This window comes from Dermacentor albipictus, chromosome 8 (assembly GCF_038994185.2).
Source record: "Dermacentor albipictus isolate Rhodes 1998 colony chromosome 8, USDA_Dalb.pri_finalv2, whole genome shotgun sequence".
Classification (NCBI taxonomy): Eukaryota; Metazoa; Arthropoda; class Arachnida; order Ixodida; family Ixodidae; genus Dermacentor; species Dermacentor albipictus.
Window position 1 is genome coordinate 81778842 of NC_091828.1, and position 25456 is coordinate 81804297.

Consider the following 25456-nt stretch of genomic DNA (forward strand, 5'->3'; position numbering starts at 1 on the left):
TTGCGGCCTTCGGTGTGGGGCTTGCGGCCATGCGGCCGGCGCTTAATATGACGGGCAAAGTGGGCCTATTTGCTAGTATAATAAAAGGTACCATTGTCTCTATCTTTCACCAAGCTCAAATTAAATAAAGATTTTCTATACTTTTACAGTACTCTTCAACGAAACATACACTAAAAGAGCATAATTCAATATTAGAGCGTGGGGAATAGGGCCGGACGTGCTAATTCAGTGCGCTAAAGTATCGCATTTATGAAAGGGGAAATGAACACAACTAATGAGGTATTGCGTAACGATATTAGTAAAGAAAATTCTGAACCCCACGCCTAAAATGTAACACGAGGCGCGAGAGTTTTGCGGAGCATGAATTCTGATCTGCAAAATTTTCTCGCACTGTTGGGTTACGTTAGAGTGGTAACGTACTGTGAATACATTCACCAGAAAATGCCGGATCTGTGGGCGAGAATGGCACGCTCATGAGCGCTTTGCGAAAATCAGCACCGTCTGCATTTTGCAAAAAGCCACCCATCATGGTAGCTAAGGGTATATGGCGTTGTGCTCGCCGGTACTATTGCGCCCATGGCGATCGCATTTACACGGGACTGGAATGCGAATGTGTTGTATACATAGCTTTAGGTGCGCCTTAATGAATGGGCGGGAGCGAAATTTATCAGCAGGCCGCCACTACGGTGTATCTCATGAGCATATGTTGGCTTAGTTATGTAGACATCGGAATGTATGTAAGTTTATCGCAAATGTGGTTCGTTATTGTGCCGTGTACTTCACTTAGAAAATCTGCTGAGTCCTGACGGTCAGCAGGGCTGCGGTGAATATTTTGTAACAGCACCGGATGTCACTTGAAGATACCCACTGTCGGTTCTTACTGTCACCACACCCACACTCATTGTTTGCCTTTGGAAACGCGCTGGCTCTCGCGGAAGTTGGCTGGTGCGCACAGGAACCTGTGCTTACAGCTTTGCTTCCCCATTGGTTCCAATATTGCATTATTGGAATGAAGTGCTTATTGCACTTCTATGCGAAGATAGTATTTTGCTGTCGCGAATGTTCTTACATATTGAAATACCTAATATGTATACCATATTGCAAAGCGCAATGGAGAAAGGCGAGCTCCTCCTTTACACTCATTCATGCTGAAAAGTGAATGTCCCTTTCCTTTTTCGCATGTAGCTTCTCAGTGCACGGATTTTACGCTTTGTAACAAATACACATATGATGATAATACCTCTATGCCGCTAATACACATGTCAGCAAAGCCGCCAAAACGTATAGGTGATCGATAGCACCGAGTTCGAACAATGTTACTCGTCTAATTGCCGCCGTCAACCACGTACAGAATGGTTCGAACAGATATCGGGTAATCAGCCGCTGATAGAACTTGTCCCATCTCCGCAACAAAAATGTAGCTGTGGTAACTGTCTGCCCGTCTATTTGTGCTGGTATGCAAAGTATTTTGTTGGAACAAGTTTTTGAAACAAACGACAGCCTTCTTCGGCGTATCCTTGGCAAGTCAGAGCCACAACGGTTCGCTTCGACAAGTGGTTACTGGTGCGTTATCGCAGCATGCTGGTAGACACACGCAATGTGCACCTAGCTTCTTGACAACTGTGTGAAGAACGCAAACGCATTAGGCAACAATGTGTTTGAAAATACACGACACACTCACGAATTCATTACGGCATTTACTCCTTTTGGTTTACGTATATTGCTGACCTGTTGGGTACGGCACGTTTTACGGCGCAGATCAATGTCGTCCTAGCTATTCGAGACTGCGGTCACCGAGCAGCTTCGTTAAACGCTTCTTTATTTCTTAGCTAACATTTTATTCATTATAACGATACAACTCTTAAAACTCTGTACCTGTCTCTGACACTATTTATTTTGTCATGTCGTTGAGAGTAAAAAGGTACTGTACAGGTCGCTGCTCATGCGCTTTTTCAACAAAGAAATATGGGAGCGGCCAAATCTGTGTAGTTATGATCAATTCATCTTATTAAATGATGCTGTGTTTACCGTAAACTGTGCCCCACTGAGACTTTTTTATCAGTGTTGATCTTATGTAATTACATTCTTTTCGTGCTCACGTGTTTCCAATATTCTGTATTTTTGCTGTAACAAAATGCTAAAACATCGCCGATATCAAAAAAACAGTGACGATTCTTAGAAGAGCCGTATGGCCATAATTAACCACATCCCTATTTAAATGATCCGTCAAAGTGAGTTCCCTAGTGTGGACGGACACCTGGCTCACACCGGCTCACGCTATAATATTTTCTCTTATTTAATTTCGGGGTGTTCGAGCACAGTGCTCAAGGCAAAAAAAAAATGTTGCTTTTTTTTTCTTACTTTGCAGAATCCTTTCCAATATAACCAAGAAAACGTATGTATATTTAACTCATACCTCATATATATCTCATTGTGTTCACATTAGCTTTTCTGTGACGGTCCTTCACAGGTTAACAATTGTTCAAGGTTATCACCCTGAGCAAGACGTGCCTTTTGGCATCTGAAGTTTCTCGAATGTTTTGCTCGTTCTATGTTTGGTCTGTTGTCCCTAAACATTGTGTAATATGATTGTATAAACGAAGCTAATTGTGTTGCCCTTTTTAGTAGGCACACGGGCACCAGCGATTACGCTACACTCTTAAACAAAAGTACATCCTTTGGGTCGTATCATGCCACACAACACAACAATAATCGTCATCTGTTTTATTTGCGTCTACTTTCTTCAAAACGCTGCGCTAGCTACTTCCCTATCAAGAATGCTCATTCGTGCTGATAACGCGCATGCCGTTCGTGAAGCACCGTGCTCGCATCGTTATTGAAAAGAAACGTGCTCAACACAGATGACGATTATTGTTGTGCGGCAAGGTACGACTAAAAGGGTGTAATTTTGCTTAAAAGGGTAGAGCCTTCGACAAAAAAGCCGATGCGCTTCCCCTGCAGCTCTAATTTTTGATCACGTGTTCGTTATGTTTGAGTTTTACTCGCTTTTCTCTGCACAAGTTCTCCCTATAGGGTGGTAAACTCACCATCCACAGTTCTGATATCGCGTTATTTTTCATTGTAGCTACAATGTGACGTCTGGTGGTGGGAATTTTAAATTGATGTAACGCACTTCCTCCTGCAAATCACACTCTGGAGGCAGCAACAACGTCGCCACGGACCATCGAGCAAGCCACAGGCTACAACGCATGCCCTCAAAGGACGGACTTCTACATGAGAGGATCAGGGGGGTCGTGGTCAAGTTAACTATCACCACGATCGAGCGAGTATCGCTCTCAACTATTGTACGCCACAGCCAAGGGAGCCACCAATCTTTCGCCTAGCTTTATCACACGATGATGATACCTCTCTCGAGAGATTCAAAAGGGTTTCAACCTTCAAGAATTGGATCCCTGACGGCAAACTCCAGCATATGCACTTCTTCGAGAACATCGCAAAAGCTTGGTTTGAGAACCGGCTGGCCACATGAAAAACGTGGGACCTGTTCCGCAGCTCCTTCCATAGGATCCTCACGAACGCTGCCCCAAGAGAAATGGACGAAGTTCTACTCGAAACCCGAATGCAGGTTTCTCAAGAGAACCTTGCCGTGTTCGCGGAAGATATTGTCATGCGGTAGTGACATATAAAGAACACAGTAGCAATACTGTGGGAAACTAAACTAACATTGAATGGGCGCACCTGTTCCCACAAAAACAGGCTACTCTTAAAGAACGGCCACAGCGGCGAACACAGTCGGCGATCGTCAAAATCTGATCAATCGGTCAAGCGCGTCCGCTTTTACACATCAGTGGTCGAATGTTTCAGAGTAATCGCTGGGACCCGCATGCATGTCTTCCGCACAGTTCTACAGCATTCGCGTTGCGCATACATGTAATCAGATTAAACAAGGTTCGGTAGCAGGCAGCGGATGGAACCATCGATAACATTCCGGAAACTTCCTATACATGCAAGCGCGTCCTGCGCTGTGCAATAACATTTGTTAGGCGGTGAAACGTGTTCACCCGATAAAGATAAACATGTACACATGTCACTACCCCCTCTTAAAAAGCATCGACCCGATCCTGGAAACAAACCAAAGTAATAAAAAAACACCCGCAGGAAAAAAACCAACTAAGGAAGTTCGTCAGCGTGCGTAAAAGGGCTTAAGACGCACCACGTGGATGACTTCCGATCGTGTGCGGCGCCGCTGTGAATGCGAAATGCTGTCTAGCACGACCTCATAAACCACGTTTACATGAATGTGACGGTGACGCAACGCATTTCCAAGCGCATTTGGGAAAGGCGATGCGACGCCGTTTACATGTAGCGAATTTACTCTCGCGAGAATGTAGCGCCACATGGTGTCATGTAAGGGAACTGCAGCCTACTTCCGGTGTTACTGGTTTCCGGTAGTGGGCCGCGTACACGTTAGTGGCCGAGTGCCGACTGTAACGACTACCGAGAGCTTGACGCTTGTGCAAAATGCTAGGGAATGCAGCGTTCGATCTCTCTAATCTAACAGCTCACCAATATTTAATTCAGATATGATGACAAGGAAAGCAGTGGTTTCGTCTGCGGAGGAACAGGTTCGCGTAGAGCACGCTGCGACGAGCTAAATTGCCGTGGGGGACGCCCTTTTGCTTCTACTTCGGGCGTTGCTGTCTCGCAGCTTCGCCAGTGCGGCAGTCCCGCAGCTAATTCCTTCCCATAATTCCTAATGTGACCATCCTGCGTTTACATTCTCTGGGAGAGCCAACTCAAGCCCGTAAATCTACCCTCGCCTGGCGCATAATTGCGATGCGTCTTCCGAGCGCATTACCGCAGTTCACATGAATTCGGTGCGCTAGAAATGCGATGCGATGCCACACTGTCGCATCCATGTAAACGCGGCTCTATTTCAGTGCGCCAATACGTCGTATGACCTTATAGTGTCTGCAGTACCGTCGTAATAGTCTCAAATTGAGTCTTCATCGGCGCATCGGGGTCCAAACCCAAACACGGTCGCCGGGCTGGTACTCGAAGTAGCGTGGTTGGAGGTTGTATATAGTGTCGGCGTTCGGTACGCTGCTGGTTCTTGATCCGTAGGCGGGCGAGCTGTCGGGCTTCTTCGGCGTGCTGGAGATAGGTAGTGACGTCAAGATTCTCTTCGTCAGTGACGTGCGGCAGCATGGCGTTGAGCGTCGTTATCGGGTTCTTGCCGTAAACAAGCTTGAACGCCGTGATCTGTGTTGTTTCTTGCACCGCCGTGTTGTAAGGGAAAGTTACGTACGGCAGAACGCCATGCCAAGTCTTGTTTCACGTCGATGTACATTGCTAGCATGTCAGCGAGGATCTTGTTGTCGGGTTATTGCCCTAAACAAGCTTGAACGGCGTGATTTGTGTTGTTCCTTGCACCGCCGCGTTGTAAGCAAAGGTTACGTACGGCAGGACGGAATCCCAGGTTCTGCTTTCGAGGTCGACGTACATTGGTAGCATGTCAGCGAGGGTATTGTTCAGGCGCTCCATGAGACCATTCGTCTGCGGGTGGTAAGCAGTTGTCCTCCTGTGGCTCCTCTGGCTGTATTGCAGAACGGCTTGGTTGAGCTCTGCTGTAAAGGCCGTTCCTCTGTCAGTAATGAGGTCTTCTGGGGCACCGTGTCGCAGCAGGATGTTCTCGATGAAGAATTTCGCCACTTAGGCTGCGCTGCCTCTCGGTAGAAATTTAGTTTCAGCGAAGCGGGTAAGATAGCCCGTCGCCACGACGATCCATGTATTTCTGGATGTTGATGTCAGAACCTTCCTAGGAAATCCATCCCGATCTGCTGATATGACCGGCAAGGAGGTTCGATTGGCTGTAGTAATCCTGCTGGCCTTGTCGGTAGTGTCTTGCGTCGCTGACAGCCTCGGCATGTCTTGACGTAACGGACGACGTCGGCGGTCAGACGCGGCCAGTAATACCGTTTCTGTATCCCCGACAGCGTCTGGAAGAATCCGAGGTGCCCAGCGGTTGGATCGTCATGTAGGGCGTGCAGTATTTCTGGACGCAGCGCTGACGGAAAACCAAGAAGGTAGTAGGCGCGGATTGCTGAGAAGTTCTTCTTCATGTCCAATTTCTTTTGTAGCGTGAACGAACACAATCCGTGCTTAATGCCCTAGGGACAACGTCGGTGTTCCCTTCCAAATACTCGACGAGGCCTTTTAGCTCCGGGACCGCTCGATGCTATTTAGTGAATTCTTCCGCGCTTAATAATCCAAGCAATGCGTCGTCGTCCTCGTTGTCTCTCGGTGGGGGAACGATGGGGGTGCGTGATAGGCGGTCGGCGTCAGAGTGTTTTCGCCCGGACTTGTAGATTACCGTGACGTCATATTCTTGCAGTCTGACGCTCCACCACGCCAACTGTCCTGAAGGGTCCTTTAATTTAGCTAGCCAACACAACGCATGATGGTCGCTGACGACTTTGAATGGCATGTCATATAGGTATGGGCGGAATTTTGCTGTAGCGCAAATGATGTCGATGCATTCCTTTTCAGTCGTAGAATAATTGCCTTCCGCTTTTGACAGCGACCGGCTAGCCGGGTGCGCGACGAGTTCGCGTCCTCGCCGGACCTCCAATAAAGTTTCTTCACTCATGGTAAAAAGGGGGGGTTATAGAACAGCACTTTTTTGTAGTGAGCCAATGGCTATTGTGGCCGTGCAGTTGCTTAGAAAGGCGCGTATGTAATTGTAAATATTACAACTACAGTTCGTGAGACTTAGGTTTGTAAGGATGGTATGGTGAGCCACACTGTCGAAAGCTTTTGCCTTTGAGATTGAGTGCTAGAATCACAATTCGCATTAGTACCATCCATAACATGCTTGGCTGCAGTTTGTTTCCATGGCAGTTACTTTCGATGCACATATTGCAAACATCTGCAGGAAAGTGAACAAAATAACTGGTTTCCTATGCCTATTCATGCATGTGCGACCAGCACAAGTTTTTTTTTATATTTACAATGCCTTCTCTTTACCACTCATCACTGACTGTTTATATGTATGGGGAACAATACGAAATTATAATAAAGCTGCTACTTACACAAAACCGAGCTGTAAAACTTACGGATAATGTACCATGGTAAATACCATGCTGAGCACTACTTCACAAAGGTTAAAGTGCTCAAAAGAAATTCGCTATTTTTTTCTAGTGTATTAAGCACCTACAAGGCTGCTCTTTAAATTAATAATGTCCATATGTTATCTGCATATCACTTCATTATTTGCGCGCATGTTTATTAAGTACGTCCCCGTGCTTTCTGGTGTTTGCCATTCTGCCACACCATTTATTACAGACAATCTTACACTTCATCTTGGCGCTATATCTTAATATCAAAGGGAAGACTACTTGAAGAATCGTCACAGAAACTTAGGCTTTCAATTCTGCACCTCCTTGAGCCCATTTATTGCTCCAACATAGAAAATATATTTATATTTCATTTTTACAAGTAATAATTGTCTATTTTCTGTGATAGTGTATCATACTGTCACGCTCTAACACAAGAATAAGTGACAGTAGGATCAGCCAGAGATGAAAAATGCCAAGCACTGAGCAATGGTTCTCCAGCTGGCGCGGGATCTTCGACTTCGTCGTCTTCTTCGCCGTTTTGCTGGGCACGCAATGCTGAATGTTCGCTGGCTCAAAACACCAGGTGGCATTATTCCCCCTCCCTATGAAGCATCGACTCGATGCTCAAACACAAGACGCACACGAAAGGTACGCGCATTAGGTAGGACGTAAAAAAAGGGGGGGAAACACGCTAGCACACACACGGGCATGCACACGAGGGGAAAAAAAATGGGTTCTGTCGGCGGGAGCAAAAAAGAAAAGAAAAATCACTTCGCAGTTCTTTGGAGGACGACGCGACGACAGCAAAAAACAAGAGTTTGTTTCACCAGTAGACTTAACATCACCGTGCAAAATACGGCTTGAGGCGGACGACATGTACAGTCTCTGCGCGTGGTAAATGGCGCTTGGGCGATGGTAGGTCTCCGTCTGGAATCACTTCATAGTTCACGTCGCTTACACGCCTTAGTACTGTGTATGGTCCAAAGTACTTGCTCAGGAGTTTCTCGCTGAGGCCTCGCCGTCTAATGGGGGTCCAAACCCAAACTTGGTCACCAGGCTCATAGGTAACTTGTCGATGGTGAAGATTGTACCTTATGACATCTGTACACTGCTGCTGTCTTATGTGGACACGGGCCAGTTGACGTGCTTCCTCGGCACGCTGAACGTACTCCTCGACGCCAGGAGTTAACTGGTCGAGCTGATCAATGTCTTCATACGGAATCATGGCGTCTACCATAGTTTGAACATCTCGACCATAAACGAGGTGAAACGGCGTAAATCGTGTAGTTTCCTGTGTGGCAGTGTTGTACGCAAACGTTACGTACGGCAGGATTTCGTCCCACGTTTTGTGCTGCACATCGACGTACATAGAGAGCATGTCTGCCAGTGTTTTGTTTAGTCTTTCTGTCAAGCCGTTAGTCTGAGGGTGGTATGCAGTTGTCTTTCGATGAGTCGTGTAACTCAACTTCAAGATGTCGTCCAGAAGCTTCGCCGTAAATGCCGTCCCTCGGTCAGTGATGATGAATGATGGTGCGCCATGCCGAAGCACAATGTGGTGCATAAAGAACTGGGCAACTTCCGATGCTGTCCCGCGTGGTAGTGCCTTCGTCTCAGCGTAACGCGTCAAGTAATCAGTTGCGACAATGATCCACTTATTGCCGGAGGAAGACAAGGGAAATGGTCCAAGAAGGTCCATTCCAACTTGATCAAACGGCGCACGCGGAGGGTCGATGGGTCGTAGAAGGCCTGCAGGCTTCAAGGGTGGTGACTTTCGGCGCTGGCATTCACGGCATCCTTTCACGTAGCGTTTGACGCAAGCAGTCAGGCCAGGCCAGTAGTACATTTGCCGTACCCTGTCCAGAGTCCTTGAGTAACCCAAGTGACCAGATGTCGGCTCGTCGTGGCAGGCTAATAGAATGTCGTCGCGAAGGGCTTGAGGAACTACTAGAAGATGTGGCTTGTCGCCGGCACCTGTGTTTCTTTTGTATAGGATGCCCTCTCGAAGGCAAAATGACGACAACCGTCGCGAAAGTGGGCGAGGAATGGGCGCGATGCCGCCTTCTAAGTGATCAATGATGGGCCTTAACTCAGCGTCCGATCGTTGTTTAGCGAGTAGGTCTGGTCTGCTGAGGGCTCTCAGGAAGGCGCTGTCGTCTTCCTCGTCAGGATTCTGAGATGCAACAGGTGCTCGTGATAGCGTGTCAGCATCTTCATGTTTCCTACCAGACTTGTATACGATGGTGATGTCAAACTCCTGGAGTCGCAGACTCCAACGTGCCAATCGTCCAGAAGGGTCTCGGAGGTTGGTCAACCAGCACAAAGCGTGATGATCGGTCACCACTTTAAATGGCCGCCCGTAGAGATACGGCCTAAACTTTGTAGTAGCCCAAATAACCGCAAGGCACTCCTTCTCTGTGGTGGAATTCTGACACTGTTTTGGGAGGACTGCGCACGAGACCGCCGAACAGCTGCTCTTTCACTCCGCGCATCAGGTACCGCACCTTCTTTTCTTCCGACATGCTGGGGTCGGCTCGGCGAAAGAGACGCGTCATGTCCTCGACATACATTGCGACACCTTCATTCGGCATTTGTATACGGGACTGAAGATCACGCTCAGCTCGCTCCCGCCGATCAGGGCTCGCGTACGTCTCAAGAATCCGGCGTTTGAATTCTGCCCATGAATTTAGGGCATCTGCACGGTTCTCGTACCAAACACGTGCACCATCGTTAAGGCTGAAATATGCGTTTTTCAGTTTCTCTGCGTCATCCCACTTGTTGAACGCGGCAACACGTTCATAGTGGACCAGCCAGTCTTCAACATCCTCATGTATGGCGCCGTGGAAGGGATTTGGCGTTCGCGGATTCAGCAGCGTACAATGAATCGGCGTTGGGCCTTCCATACCTGTTAGCGTGGTCGGAGCTGCCATTTTCTCTGGGAGGAGTCCAAACTCAGGGGCTTGTCCACGGATCCTTCTGCTGGCGCGGTGTACAGGCGTAACCACCGGTACAGGGCTGGAGCTCCTACTGCTCGGAGGGGTGTGGTGCATAGATTAAATTACCCAGCACCTCCACCAGTTTGTCACGCTCTAACACAAGAATAAGTGACAGTAGGATCAGCCAGAGATGAAAAATGCCAAGCACTGAGCAATGGTTCTCCAGCTGGCGCGGGATCTTCGACTTCGTCGTCTTCTTCGCCGTTTTGCTGGGCACGCAATGCTGAATGTTCGCTGGCTCAAAACACCAGGTGGCAATACTATGCCGTTAGTGAACATATTTGCAATAGATCTAAAACGTTTGAAAATAATGTTATGGTTGCGCTCTTCTTGGTAACGGACAAACATTGTGAGAAGTGTCAGTTCATTATGACTGTTTTGATGGTTTTCGCAGGTCTTGCTATTGTGTGGCAGTCTTAGAGGCCTCTATATCCATAGGGTTTGAATTTAGAATTTAGAACGGGTGTGTTTACCAACTGCTGTTATGCCATAAATGGGTGAAGGGCTGTACTGTTGTCTTTTGGCCCTGTTTTCTATTTCTTTGACTATTCTCTGACAGTGAAAGAATTAAACATTTCCGTTTATTTTATTTTATAATATTTAGGAGTAGGGAACCGACTTTATCAGTACCGAAGAAAAAAAAGGAGTTGTTTTACCGATGTCATAAGAGGAGGATGGTTCAATTTGCAGCCCTGGTCTTTACGAAGGTCACTTCCGAACATGGTAGTTTCTTTTAGAATCAGTGAAACCCAAATTTTATGGCGCGAACACCAGGAGAGAAGTAGACACGCACATGCTCGGACTAGCAACAAGTTTATTGAAAAAAAAAACACAACTGTCTACTTCTTGCCTGGTGTTTGACTCCTAAAGGCTGGATTTCACCGTTTCTAGCGGTATGTACCAACAGGTCCAGCAGCAGACTCTTAGTAGTTTCTCTTATCAATCTCGCCGTTTCCCAATACACGCATGAAGAGGCTTCTGCCATTCTGATTCAGTTTCCCGATAAGTAAGACGGGTATATACAAAGGCATTTGCGCCAATAAAGCATAATCTTCTTTTTTTTCAAATTTCAGCCAAGGTGTTTTAACATGGCAGGATTTCCTACTGCGCAGTTGATGTTGACAAATTTCTAACAAACTGTCATATTCACAAGTATATATGTGCGCGCATCCACACAGCAGAGATTTGCGTGTGGTTGGCTACTAACTTCTGTACAGTGATTTGTGCACGTGGAAGTAATGAAATAAACAGCTCTCTTTTTTACAGAATTGCACTGCCGAAAATGACAAAAATGTACGTAAATATTTTATTTTAAACAGGTTAAGCCTTTCTACAAGCATCATGACTTCTATTTATTTACAATGGGGTATATAATGAGTTGGACAATTTTAACCGTTGCATAAGTATATTTCCGAGTGAGATGGAAGCTGTGACAACAGGTAAAAGCATAAAACAGGCGTGATAGAGACATCGTCTTCATGTGAACAAGAAATACGCAGGCAAAAATTACAAGCAAGACGCCATCACATATTCATAACTAAAGGCGGGTATGAAATTGTACACTAAACTTAAGGTAGCCAGAAAGTCTAAAGGTAACAGATGGGCCTAGTCGCAAAAAGTGGAAGGTGTATGTACTACTAGGCGTGGAGCTATAAAGGCGACATGGATGCCTCTAGGAAAATGTGGCTGAAATTTCGCAGTAAATTCTGATTTGATCAATTATGCAAGAAATACTCTTTTACAAGCTTTTCTCCGTACTCCCCTAATAGGCCAATCGTGCGAGATAAGTGCATATTGAATTATTCCCAGCAAGGTCAAGTAACGCATGAGCATACTGCACATGCAGGCCAGAGTGATCCAATATGCTTTATTGAATATAAGGCTGCATTTTTGGCATATGTTGGGTAATAAATTTTCTACTGATTAAATCCTGCACTGTACATGCAGAACTTGTGAACAGGTGCTCTTGTCATTGCTCGTGTAGTCAGTCGCGGAGCTGTTAAATAAGAAAAGGTAACTGCAGGCATGTGTGAAACATATAGGCTTTTGTCACAACTCCTCTATAGCCACCCTACCAGTTTACAATAAAAGAAAAAACTAAAAGCAACTTCTCATCCCCGGTAAACGTCACTATGTCCGCCTCTTTATTTACAACATGATTGCAAGAAGTCAAGATAAGAAATATCCTTGAAAAGGTGACAGGCATGTCACACTGTCAGTTTCACAAATGCATGTGATCTGTAAAAACACTTGAGAGCAGGACACTATTGTCTGAGGCTATGTTAAATTTTGAGAGGCAGAGTGCCATAGTTATCTCGAATAGCTTTTTAACACAGCGAAAACTCATGAGGGGGACAGTCAGCTTCTTGAAGCTGTATGTGCATTTATCTAAGCCAAATAGAACAGCTTATATAATAGTGTGAACGAAATGTTGAAGCAAAAAAAACATTTAGATCCAACGCCCATTTCGGAATCTATGCGAAGCGAAGCTTCCAAGAAGCGTTTATTGAAGTCCTGTAAGCTTGCTCATTTCACTCCTGCGTGTTGTTCTAATGAAAATTGGTGCGCGTGAATTTTTTCTCGTGCACCCGTTTCTGTAATGTGACATTTCTTCTTATGGAGGTTAAATGTACCGCCCCCTTTTTCTGGTGCATCCACTGTTCTAGGTATACGTCATAGTATGATAATCATTGCCATGATCAATGTGTGGTGATTGTCTCAAATTTGTAGGTGGCGTTGGCACAATAGTTGTATACTTGCAATTACGGCCTACTGGTCAACACAGAAGGCATAAATAGGAGACAAAGGTTTGTTTTAATAAAATAAATGTGCTCTTGATGACATATGTTCATTGCAATGAAGGTATTTGTGTTGGTTGTTTTAACACTTAGGCATTTCGTAGAAAATGAGGCAGCAGCTTGGACTTGTTGTGTAGTAAAGATTGTAGTACTGTCAGCGCGTGAGCGCTCTTCGGGAAGACAGCAGCAGCACCTAACCAGCAGCCAGTCACCTAATTATGGGAGGTTTCTCGAAAAAAGCTTTGCTCTAAAATGGGTATATGCGTTTTACACCTACACAAGCAGTTATGTGAGCTCATGAGTAAGACCATTAAGAAACGGAAGCAGCCCGAGCTCTTTATTTTGAAAACATGAGTGATTCAACCTCAAGGTAACGATGGAGGATTATGTTGATGATGATTACGAGCACCAGCCGGACAAATAAATCCACACTTTGTGGCCATATTAACAAAAAAAATAAAACAGCTGTACAGAGGTGTATCATGTCTGGTTGTGCGCGAATTTATCTTTGCTTCCGAGCACAAACGTGCGTTCGTTTCCTTTAGTGACAAGCTTCCCTCCCAAGGGTATTTTTCCTTTCGCACAAACCCACTCGCCCAACTTGGCTTTGTGTAAGATGCAATAAACAATTGCTGGCATTCGAACCCTCTACACGAACTGGCGTCCACCACTATGTCCGATGACTTCACTGATACAAGATGTACATAAAAATAGCAGTACAAGAAATAAAAGCATCAGAAAAAGCTAACTCCGGAGCGAGACATATTCCAGGACTAATCAGAGACCACATGAAGAGGGCTATCCAAATCACGCATTCGCGCACCGGTAAATCTGCTGGGAAACGCTGCTGAAATACTTGTAGATTAACTTTATTTACGAAGGCTATAATGCTATGAGGCTATAGATTGTGGACACGTCAAGCTGTTGAAGGACAGCTTTTTATCTACAGTCCCTCCATCTATAAATGTACAGGATGGCAAATAAACAATTTCATTTCATTTCATTTCATTATCGAAGCTCGTTCAACACCACCTAGCATCGAACCTAACCATGAAGTGAAATGTGCCGCACGATGAAAAATTTTTTCCTCCTGTTGTAACGCAATCAGATCTGCTGCGGCCAGCCTCTCGTGATGCCTTGCCCTTGCTGAAATGTAACTTTACGCACATTTTTGTTTTGTTTTTGTCTTTTCGCCTTGCCCATCGAGTTACTGATTGCTGCTGTTGGCTTGTGTTTTGCCGATTGAGTGGTAAATATCGTGAAACCGTAGTCCTCGTACCATTGTCACCGCTGCTTGCTACTGGCTGCAGCCTTGCACAACTGACCACTAGCCAACACAGTGAATATAGGCACCGGATATAGTGCGAGTTAGGGCAGCTCCAGTAACGATACATGAAATAGTGCAGGAAAACACCGGATATAGGGTAAACTAACACAGGGAGCAGCGCCAATTGGGGTTGCCGACAGTACCGTACATGCTGCAAACAAACAGCAGATATAGGACGAATTAAAACGGCCCTCAGCGGCAAGTGATCCAAGTGAGGGCTAAAGTGAACTCCAAACCCAGCATTTCGCCGTTGACCTGCCATCATGGTCATTTCTTCGCCGTAACTTGCGCGTCTTCATGCATTTCTGCTCATCCCTTGGTTGTCATGTCATCGTCATATCTTGCCTGTTTTCACTCCGCCGCTGTCACTGCAATGGATATCATTTTCATTACGCCGGTATCCTCGAGCAATTGTTGTCACTCTCTCGTCTCATTTGCTTGCCATGCCATTGCTGTTATTGTGTCGTCATGACAAGGTTGCCGTCATCTCTTGGTGGTCGTCCTATCTTCGTAATTTTGTCTTAGTAATTCCACTGTCACCATCCCATTCTCGTCATGCCTTTGTTGTCGCGCCGCCTTCATCATGCGTCTCGCATCGATAGTTTCCAATAGGTAGGTTCATAGGTATTCCTGCCGTGCCCCACTTCGTACATCTTGTAATAACAAAATAAATGCATTACCGACCGCGGAAGCGAACCTCTGTCCTCGAGCACAGCATTCCGATGCTCCAATTCGGAGGCCACGATCGCACGCATGTTCCTCTCGTGCCAAAGCCGACTAGCTCTGTTAGGCGTTTTGAGCGTGCGTCAAGCGCCGTTTCGGGTGTTTCTTTTTTTTCTCAGGAATAAAGCACTTAATGAATGAAAAGTTTATTATCTTTCATAACTACAGCCAGGTAGAGAGTCCTCAGTGCGGAGCTCCATTTGCGATTCGTGGCTCTGCGGTAAAATGAACCGTCTCGGCATTCGGGCCACTCTCCGCAGTACTTTCCTCGTACCACAACGCTATGTAAAATGTTTGTGGCACTGTGCCGCTTTAATGATGAACGTAGGTCAAGTTGGTTTAATCGTTACATCGCGGTAGTGCAAATGTCATCGTTCTTTTAAGCTACACCACATGTCACATTCTATGCACTTGCGATTGTACAGAACGTAGTCCTGGTGACATCCCAGTCGGTGCTTTTCTCGCCTGCGTTCACCGAGTTCCTTTCTAGAACCCAACAATCGGCTTGGCGTAAGCTCCCGTCATACGGCTGTAGTCGGCAGTAAACGAGCATTGTTATCGTCATTTCCCGGTTTTTTTTTACACACACACTCCCACCAGGTACCTGTGTGACGAAAGCAACGAAATCTCTTCATCCTTCCCAAACACACTGCTCCACCTCGTAATGCGTCGAGCAATTGCAAACGAAGGTAGGTAGCCGGCTACCACCAAAATAGTTCCCATTACGCGGGTTTTCGTAGCGTGGTTAGGATTTGCTTCATTCTTTTTGGCAACGTGTATGTTGCATTTGCTTGCTAGTTTATTAAAATGTAAGAGGGATGATTTTATACAAGAATATGTGGCGGATCATCGATGACATTTGGGTAATGGATAGCTACACTACATTTTAGTTGGACAAGACGTGAATTGAGCACAGCACATAAATGGCTTTTCATAAGAGGGAAGCACTGGACGCCAACTTCAGAAGCACTTTCTGAGTGCGATAGAGCATTGGCCAGAGGGCCTACAATTTCTACACCTTCTACACTTTCTATGTTCTACAATTTTTATATTTCCAGAAATCAGAGTGTACAATTTGAAGTGAAAGATTTGGGAGGAGTTAAAAGTCTGGCGCTCAAGACCATTATAGACGGTACGGGATTTTTCTGCCAGTTCACTGTTCTCTATTAAAACACAACAAATACCAGCTCCAAATAATGCTACCGTATGTGTGAGTCCTAAAATGCCGAATACAGGCTCCAATGGGATGCTTCTATTATTGCATATTATTTTTGGGAATTCTTGGGAAATCCATATTCAGTGGAGTAATCAAAGCACCGTTATCATTTTTTAAGCCATTTTCACTACTTCAATGCATATAACCAGTGCTCCTTTTTAAAGAAATGCTTTCATCTAAACAATTTCACTCTTGCACACTTCATTATTAAGCAATTTAAATATGTTTCATTTAGAGATGTGAACTATTATTACCCAGAGAGCCTCCTAGATGGTGCACCGAAGGGCAGTGAAATCTCCGTCATGTGTAACACACGTTACGTTCAACAGAACCACCTGATGTGGAATAACCGCAAAGACAAAAAGGAATGGCTCAGGTGGTCGCTTCTAGATTGAGGCACTGTCTCCTAGAGTTTTTCTTGGTAATGCGAAATATCAGACAAAGCTTTCGTGATCTAAGGGATAGATGTTTACAGATTTAAAGATGAACTTATGTAGCTTAGCACTCAAATGTCATTCAGCAATAGTCACAGCTTCTTAGGATTGCCCTAATCCTACAAAAAATAGGAAACTTTTTGCCGCATTTTCATGCGGCTGTCTTTTTTTTTCTCGATGTTTCAATATTTTTATATGTCAATCTATCAGAACCTGTGAATCGGTTCCCGTTAAACTTTTTATGTCTATTATCTGCATTTTTAAGTGCGTCTGAACAAGCTATCAGTCCTCCTTTGATTTTGGGGATGATTGAAACTTTTGTATACGAAATGGCCATCCAGCAACTTGACATCTTTTATGAAAGCTGGCCAGTTCACCCAGCTAATACTAGTAGGTCATTTCTCTGCGTGAAACGCTACATTGAAGCGTGAGATGGCCATTTAGCTAAGTGGTTATCAAAGATAACAAAAGTAGCAATGTTATGAACGAGATATGGTGTAATCACACTTTCTGAAATGCAACGACGTGGATTTCTTAATCATCACCCAATAGTCAGAGTTCTGTTCAACAGAACTTGTAGTTCACATCATGAGGGAATAATGATAAAAACAACTGAGCCACCAGTCATTGAAAATTCTGCACACAATAAACTTACCATCATAAAGTTGGTGGACCATATTCGTCATCATCATCATCAGCCTGTTTTATGTCCACTGCAGGAAGAAGGCCTCTCCCTCCGATCTCCTATTACCGGTGTCCTGCGCCAACCGATTCCAACTAGAGCCCGCGGATTTCCCAATTATATCGCTTCACCTAGTCTTCTGTCATCCTCGATTGCGCATTCCTTCTCTTGGTACCCATTCTGTAACCCTAATTGTCGAACGGTTATCTAACCGGCGCGTTGCATGACCTGCCCACCTCCAGTTTTTTCCGCTTGATGTCAATTAGAATATCACCCATTCCCATTTGCTCTCTGATTCAAGCCGCTCTCTTTCTGTCTCTTAACGTTATGCCTAGCACCCTTCGTTCCATTGCTCTTTGCGTGGTCCTTAACTTATTCTCAAGCTTCTTCGTCAGTCTCTGTCTCTGCTCCATATGTCGGCACTGGTAAAATGCACTGATTGTACACCTTCTTTTTCAATGATAATGATAAGCTTCCTGGCAGGAGCTGGCAATGTTTGCCGTATGCGATCCAACCCTCTTTCATTTTTCTGTGAATTTCCTTCACACGACCAGAGGTGTTCATTATTCGAAGCTTATTCCTGTTTCCGAATTGTACTAGCATCTCTCCTCTAGCTTTCCTAGAATCAACGCTGTAATTGCCAATTGCTTCTTCACCAGCCTGGTATTTCCCCACGTTTCTATTGAAGTCGCCCTTTACTGCAGTATACTGAGTTTGCGCTTTTCGCTTCGCTAATTCAACATCTTCATAAAACTAATCTACTTCCTCATCATCATGACTAGATGTTGGAGCGTAGGCTTGTACTACCTTTAATCCATACCTCTTAAGTTTATTACGATTACAGCTACCCTCTCATTAATGCTGTAGAATTTTTCAATGCTGCTCGCCATGTCCTTATGGATTAGGAATCCTACCCCGTATTGCTTCTTATCTAGGAACCCTCTATAGCAGAGGACATGTCCATTATTCAGCAATGTTTAAGCCTCACCAGTTCTAACCTCACTAAGGCCGATGATATCCCAAAAATGTCTGATAATTCCTCAGAGTCCTGCTAAGCTAGCCTCACTCGAGAGGATTCGGGTGTTAAAAGTTGCAAAGGTCAGTTTCGATTGGCGGTCTGTCCGGCTCCAGAGATTGTTAGCACCCTGTGCTGCATTACAGGTTTGACGGTTGCTCCTCATGTCTACTGGTGATATCACATCTAGGTTTTCTGATAAATTGCTAAATACGTTATCGGGAACATGGAGAAAGTCAGTAATGTTAGGAGATGTTATCTATCAAATGCAATAGAGAATACAATTTTACCTTTGCATGCGCGGAGCAGTTGGGCAGTTTCCACCCATATCCTCCCACGTAAGTCGAATATACCACTAACTTATTCCAAAATTGGCTGTAATGTTTGCAATAAATTTATTGTTAGGTGGCACGCACGTACTTTCTTCTGCCAACTAAGGCATAGGTGTATATTTTCTTTTCAGGACATCTTGGTGTTTAATTACTCTGTCCAACATTTTGATTATGCATTCTACTTTAGGTGTACCAGCAAAGCACCCACCAAAATTCATTTCTGGCAATTACGTCCTTGAAGAGGCCAATACTGATTGCTTACTTTTGTCATACGGCCCGCCGAGCAATGGTAAGTTACCTTTTTGTACGCTCTATGGAACAACATCAAAAGTGGTTTAGGTGTTCGCCTTTTCTTCTACAACTCGCTATCCTTAAGTGAATATATGTGCCATTGAACACGTTTACTTAGCACACCATAGCGCAAGTACCTAAATGTATAACAAGACATACATACATACATACATACATACATACATACATACATACATACATACATACATACATACATACATACATACATACATACATACATACATACATACATACATACATACATACATACATACATACATACATACATACATACATACATACATACATACATACATACATACATACATACATACATACATACATACATACATACATACATACATACATACATACATACAGTGTAGGCTTAAACAATGGAATCTCGATAAACGTCAATCGCCCAAACGGAACTGCCTCTTAAGCAGAACACCATCCTCATGGGTGGTTGGTTTTGTATTCATCCAACTGCATTCAGCTTTGTCTCTCTGAAAATGTAACTCCTGATAAATGGACCCAATCTGCCCGGTCCTTTGAGGTTTCGCTTCATGAGTCCATTGTATATATATATATATATATATATATATATATATATATATATATATATATATATATATATATATATATATATATATATATATATACACCGGCAACTTTTCACTTCCTGGTCATTCACACTTACTTTGACGATTCTGGGTCACACGAGGTCGCCTTGAACCACGTGCTGCCGTGAATATTTCATTGGCTTCTGGATACTGGCCTTACGCTTCCGCTACGCGTCGGTCTAGCCTACTATATATAGGATCCTTTTATAGAATGTCACATTCTAGGATCTCCATTCGACACCTACGTTACGACAGCCCTTGGGAACGATGCCACATCTTTGGAAGAGCTGGACACAATGGGCGAAGGAGTCATCCACAAATCTAGGTGCTGTGCTATCTTTGATGGTGAAATGGGCACTAGCAACAATTGAGGATAGGTTCTTTGTTGTCTATGTAACGCTACCGCAGTTTTGGTCACCGAATCTTCTTCCATCGTTTGCCTAAGTCGAGGCTCTACATTTAACTTGCAACGCATGAACTCCCAACTCACCAAGGACTTATTCAGTTGACCTCTATTTTTGTTCATCCACAGGCGTTAGACAACCACTTGTGCGACGTTATAATGTCTTTTCTTTAGCTCGCCACAGAGTTGAGATGACACCGACCATCCGCGCTTATGGTGGCGAAGATTATTAATTGCGTGAAGACCACGTTGGAAAATAGCGCTTCAGTTTACCAAGACCACCTTACGCTTCGGTCTCCCCTGCAGCGTTGTCGCGTAACTCTCGGTATCAAAATGCGTTGCCTGCGCACCTTTACAATTTCCAAGGCAGAAGACCTTGCTTAAAGCGCTAGAATATATGAAGCCAAATCTCTGTTGCGGCTGCCATCTTCATCGTCCTTTAACTTTAACGCTTCTGTGCCATGTTCGGTCAGACTTAGGCACGCCATTAAGCTATAGTACATGACTTTGGTTGCTATACCTAACACGGTTCGCAATAAGGTGAAGTTATGAACCATCGAGTTATCTGTTACCCTGTATTACGTATGTAAGAAACCTATCTTTAGCACCTAAACCCATTACCAATTTCACTTGGGGATGAGTAGCCCTGGTATCCTAAATATAACTGAATGTTAACTCTGACTAAGTTATCGTAGAATGAACAGCGCAAAAATTTTCGCAGGACTAGGAAGGTAACCATCGTTCTAGGGCAGTCATGACTCATAGAAGTGCAGAAAAAATATTCAACTCAACATGCACAATGCTAGAGCGTAGGCAAGAGTGATGTAATATGTCATAATAAATAAATATTTTTCTGTGCACCAGCGTTATACGCAACATACTACATGGTAATGTTTACTAGTAATGATTTTCCTTTCTAGCAGTTTTAAATGCATGGATCCTTTTTATGAGGGTACCATAATGTATTTCAATTACTTTTTTATTTCATTAGCCAATGTATTTCAATTACTCTTTTATTTCATTAGCCAAGTACCTGTAGCCATTCATGCTGCTCACGTGACAAGCGATTGAAATTTTATTGCTTGATTTGTGCCTGAGCTACAGTACTGCCACGCAGCAGCCTCGCTGATGGGCATGTCGACCCATGCGAAGCTGGCGCTCCGTATTTGTTTCCTAATTTTAATGGCAGGTCCGGAGGCCTATCTGGCCTATTCTCCATCTCACTGAACCTTTGACTTTATCGCGGCATGAGTGGCAACATGATAGAGCACTGCGTGTTTAGCCAGTGAATGCTTTGTTTTCTTTTCATTGTAATTGATCGTTTTCTAGTTTCGTATTCGAACTTACCCACCCGGTGTTCGCAGGTTACGTCACCATCTTTTCCTCCAGCGTACACATCGAACGCGTTCTTTGCGTAGCTGCTCGGAAAGACCTTTGTTATTATGGAAGCACATCGTTGCTCCTTTTTATGCTGAACAATCAATAGTGACCTGCGAACGTGAGATCATGGTGCATTGTATATGTAAAATAAGTTATTTTCAAATAACACACCATTATATTAGCAAATGTATTGCGCAGGGTTGTAATGATTCTATTAATAAGAGTGCAGCGGATTGCTTCCGGTATATGGGTGAAACTGTTGATAGTAAATAATCAGAAGAGAATCACAGGTTTTCTACGCTAATGCTTATGGTGTGAATCGTTCAACATGTTCTTTTCTGCACATCCACACGCGAAACAAGTGTGTCTGAGCAGGAAGACCAGTTTCATTGCGAAATTTCTCGCAAATGCTCGTTTTATGCAGACTACAATTTGTGCCTATGGTAATAAAAAACACGCAGCTTGTACTTGAAGCACAGAGTTCTCTTCAAACTATTAGGGTGTATATGACAAAGCAAGCACTTGCATCTGTGCTGGTAAAACCGGTCTGATAATACATGTGAAGTCAGTTGCATTCATGTCAGGGACAGGACAAATGAATGCCGATTTTGCTGGGACGAGCCACTTTCGTGCATATTTTATCCGGCGTAAGTGGTTATATCAGTCTCAAAAACAATCACTGTCTATGTATTCTATTTTCCAGGAAGACAAAACTGCATGCTGTGGGGATTATCAAGACAAAGTGTAGACGAAAAAACCAGATGCTATAAGGAAGTGAAATCACTCTGCAGTGAAGACATATACGACCTCACGGAAACTAAGAACATCTGTGATCAGTTTGACCTTGAAGAAAGAATAGTTGACAAATCGGATTGAGTATTGAAGCTAATGATCAGTCTGGTCAGTAAATTTCTTCAATAAAGTTGCCCGTGAGTGCACTTGCCAGATTTATAGCAGAAGAAAACGCGAGTCGTCGAACCTAGTCCACCAACTCGTAGTGACATACTTTTTGATCCAGCTTCCAGGAGTACAATTGCTGCCGGGCCAATTCTTAACATGTATATATCACAAAGGTAAATAAAAATTTTAAATTTTCGTGCGTGATAGTTGGGATATGCTGTACACCCAAGAAAACATATATGCACACACATCTAGTTTAATAGGCAAACTTAATCATACAATACATGAAGATATTTTCATGCTCTCCTACATAATACATGCATCATATACTTCCCACACCAAGTAGATGAACAGTTAGGAAATAAAACCACGCGAAAGGTTATTGATGAGCCCACTTTATTTGGTAAATGATTAAATTTGTAATGTAAATTTTAAGGTATTCATATTGGTACCTAAATTTAATTTACCGTCGTTCTTCTTTTGCACATAATGTACAGAATATGCTAATGATTATGTTTCTTACCCAGTGTCCATCGTTTAAGTAACATTAGACGGTACCTAAAGGGATTAGTCATCTTTTGTGTACAGTTCGTATTGGTGCGTTATTTGCAAAATATTGAAAAAAGACAGCTCATCGGACCACAGAATACAGTATGCTGTGCAAATAAAGAAGCCGTTTCAAAATCTCACATTTTATAATTGTAATTTTCAAATGACTACAACGCTTCTTTTGTACCATAAAAGCTTTTGCAATTTCTTCGCGTAGTGGCACCCCATACTAGTATGATAACTTCAGAATGAACAACAAAAAAAGAACTGATTGAGTTCTTTTTAGCCAAACAAGTATAGAGGGTGGGCTATCCTGTACTAACATACAATTTTGCGCCCCACACAGGGCGCCAAATGTGGGTTCAGGGCCGTGGCTTGAGCTAGTGGCCATCTCAGGCTCTCGGAGACTACACAGGGCGCAATAGCCATTACAGAGACAACCTTTACTGCCCGAAGCCCCAGGCGATCTGGTCTGTTTCCTGGTCGCCGCTCCTGGCCCTCCGGCTTAAAGCTGGCTGTACGAGGCATGGGCGCCTGAGCCAGGGCCAGATGATGATGATAGCGGCACAGCGGCGCGGTCATGCAACCACTGTGCCTTAAGTGGTTTATATATTAAATAAAGTGATTTATATATGTAGTGCAAGTTAGGTTGTCTTCAAATCATACCCGGCGAAATCTTCTCTCTTCAGCATGTTTAATAAGCGCTTTCGTCACATCTTACCATAATGCTACCGAATAATCGATTGTTTATACGACGAAATCTCACCTGTATGGTTGTGGAGGCAATTTTAAGATAACTTGTTGCCTTTCAGAAATCTGCAACGATAGACAAAATTTTCATCGGTATCGCACTCGAGTGTTACAATATTATGCGAGCAAAAATATATATGTGTCATCAGCATACATGGTGAGCTCACGGGTGCCCGGGACCAAAACGATATCAATATTAAAGGCGTAAATAATGGAGGCACATGTATTGAACACTTAGGAATGCCTTGTCTTATTTTCATTTCTGTTGAAAATCCATGATTATTCTTTACAAGTTGAAAACGATCATATTAGGAATTTCTGAGAAGCTCAACAGCAATGCCTCGAATCCCACAGCTGGATAATTTGTGTAGTAATAAATCGTATTGTATATGATCTAAGAATTTCCTGTCGTGTGAAACAAAACAAGCGGATACTCCCTGTTCTCCCTATTTTGGAATATGTAAGTTTTACTCAATATTTACTTAGAACATACTGAGTTGACTTGACCTTTCAGAAGCTTTATTGATTGTCGGTTAGTATTCGATCTTTTTTATGTATATAAAATGAGTCTTGGCTAAATATTGGCTTGAAAAATATTGGAAATTGTGAAATTCACAGATATAGAAGGACAGTTTTACAAGAAGGTGTCCATTCGAACGTGTCTGAATCACTTTGGGTTTCGTGTCGACTCCACAACAGTGCGACAACGGCGACAACTCGGAGTCATCGGCTGCGTACAGACTTCCAAAACACGACCTTCTGCGTTTGCGTGGTTTTGTTCAAGAATGTAGCCATCCGCCCAGTGAAAGGGGCAAATGCCAAAGAGCAAAAGTGATCTTCAGTGTCACATATGCATGCATAAATGGGACAGCTCACGTACCTTTATTGCAAGCTTGGACACAAAATAGATTTTTGACACGAAGATATACCTTTTTTTTAGGATAGGAGACGAGTATTGAGCGATGAAATTGTATGAACCATTTATTATTCAGCATTGCCTGTACATCTTGCGTACTGCAACCAGTACGGCACAAATGCAACCAGCGCAGTTTCCATTGCGAGCCAGCGAACTGCAGCGACAACCGGCGCATGTACAGCAAAAACCTATGCGCCCGAACGCCATGACAGTAAAACATGCGTCTTGTACAGTGTGACCTAGCTCTTATCGAGCGTTCTCACCAGTGCCGCAATGACTCCAAGTGAGCGCCGGCGTCCCCAGTGCGGTCCGGTGTCAAAAAACGCGCTGGTTTCACACTAGAAGGCACTGAAAGACGCTGGTTTCTGCAATGGGGTGGTGTCAAGTAGTGTATCCAGGAGTCCTATAAAGTTATCGTTGTGCCCTTGGGCTGACTTATAAAGAAGATATGTTAGCAAATCGCTAATGTGCCTTCTTTTTTTTAAATATGAGGTTTCACGTGCCAAACCACTTCCTGATTATGAGGCACGCCTTAGCGGAAGACTCCGGAAATTTCCACCACCTGAGGTTCCTTAACGCGCACCTAAATCTAAGTACATAGTTGTTTTCGCATTTCGCTCCCATCAAAATGCCGCCACCATGGCCTAGATTCGATCCCGCGACCTCGAGCTCAGCTGCCTAAATAATGTGCATTCTTGTACACTCAGTGTCCGCGGTCTTAACTGAATTGTTATCGATAAGCTCACGACAGAAAGTATGCTTGAAATAAGTGGCTATCCCTCCACCTTTTCATACCCTAGCGACAGAAGTATTCTGGACGCTACCATGCAAATTGTGTGTGTGTTCTTTATCGCTTATCTATGTGTCCATAAAGATTTAAACTTCGATATCAAATTATACGAACTAGAGCAAACCAGCAATACCGTCTGCTTTTTTTATGATTCTCCAGTTTATCTGTATCATTGAAAAACTTTCTTCTGTGGAAAATACCGTGATAAATTTGTTTGTAGCATTATGCAGTTGTCGAATAGCTCAGTTACATCTT

At 43.9% G+C, this 25456-nt stretch overlaps 1 protein-coding gene across 9 annotated transcripts in view; it reads left to right on the top strand.

Annotated features, from left to right (window-relative positions):
• Positions 1–22333, top strand: part of LOC135898645 (uncharacterized) — a 90540-nt gene extending 68207 nt beyond the window's left edge. For 7 of the 9 annotated variants that reach the window (XM_065427710.1, XM_065427715.1, XM_065427713.1 and 4 more), the window contains 5 exons: positions 2369–2395; positions 11339–11365; positions 15979–16052; positions 18787–18888; positions 22000–22333. In XM_065427710.1, coding sequence (XP_065283782.1) covers positions 2369–2395; positions 11339–11365; positions 15979–16052; positions 18787–18888; positions 22000–22172 — 403 coding nt within the window. In that variant the 3' untranslated portion in view covers positions 22173–22333. The remainder of the gene's footprint in view (positions 1–2368; positions 2396–11338; positions 11366–15978; positions 16053–18786; positions 18889–21999) is intronic. The other 2 variants (XR_010563381.1, XM_065427714.1) reach the window with 2 other exon arrangements.
• The last annotated feature ends 3123 nt before the right edge of the window (positions 22334–25456 follow it).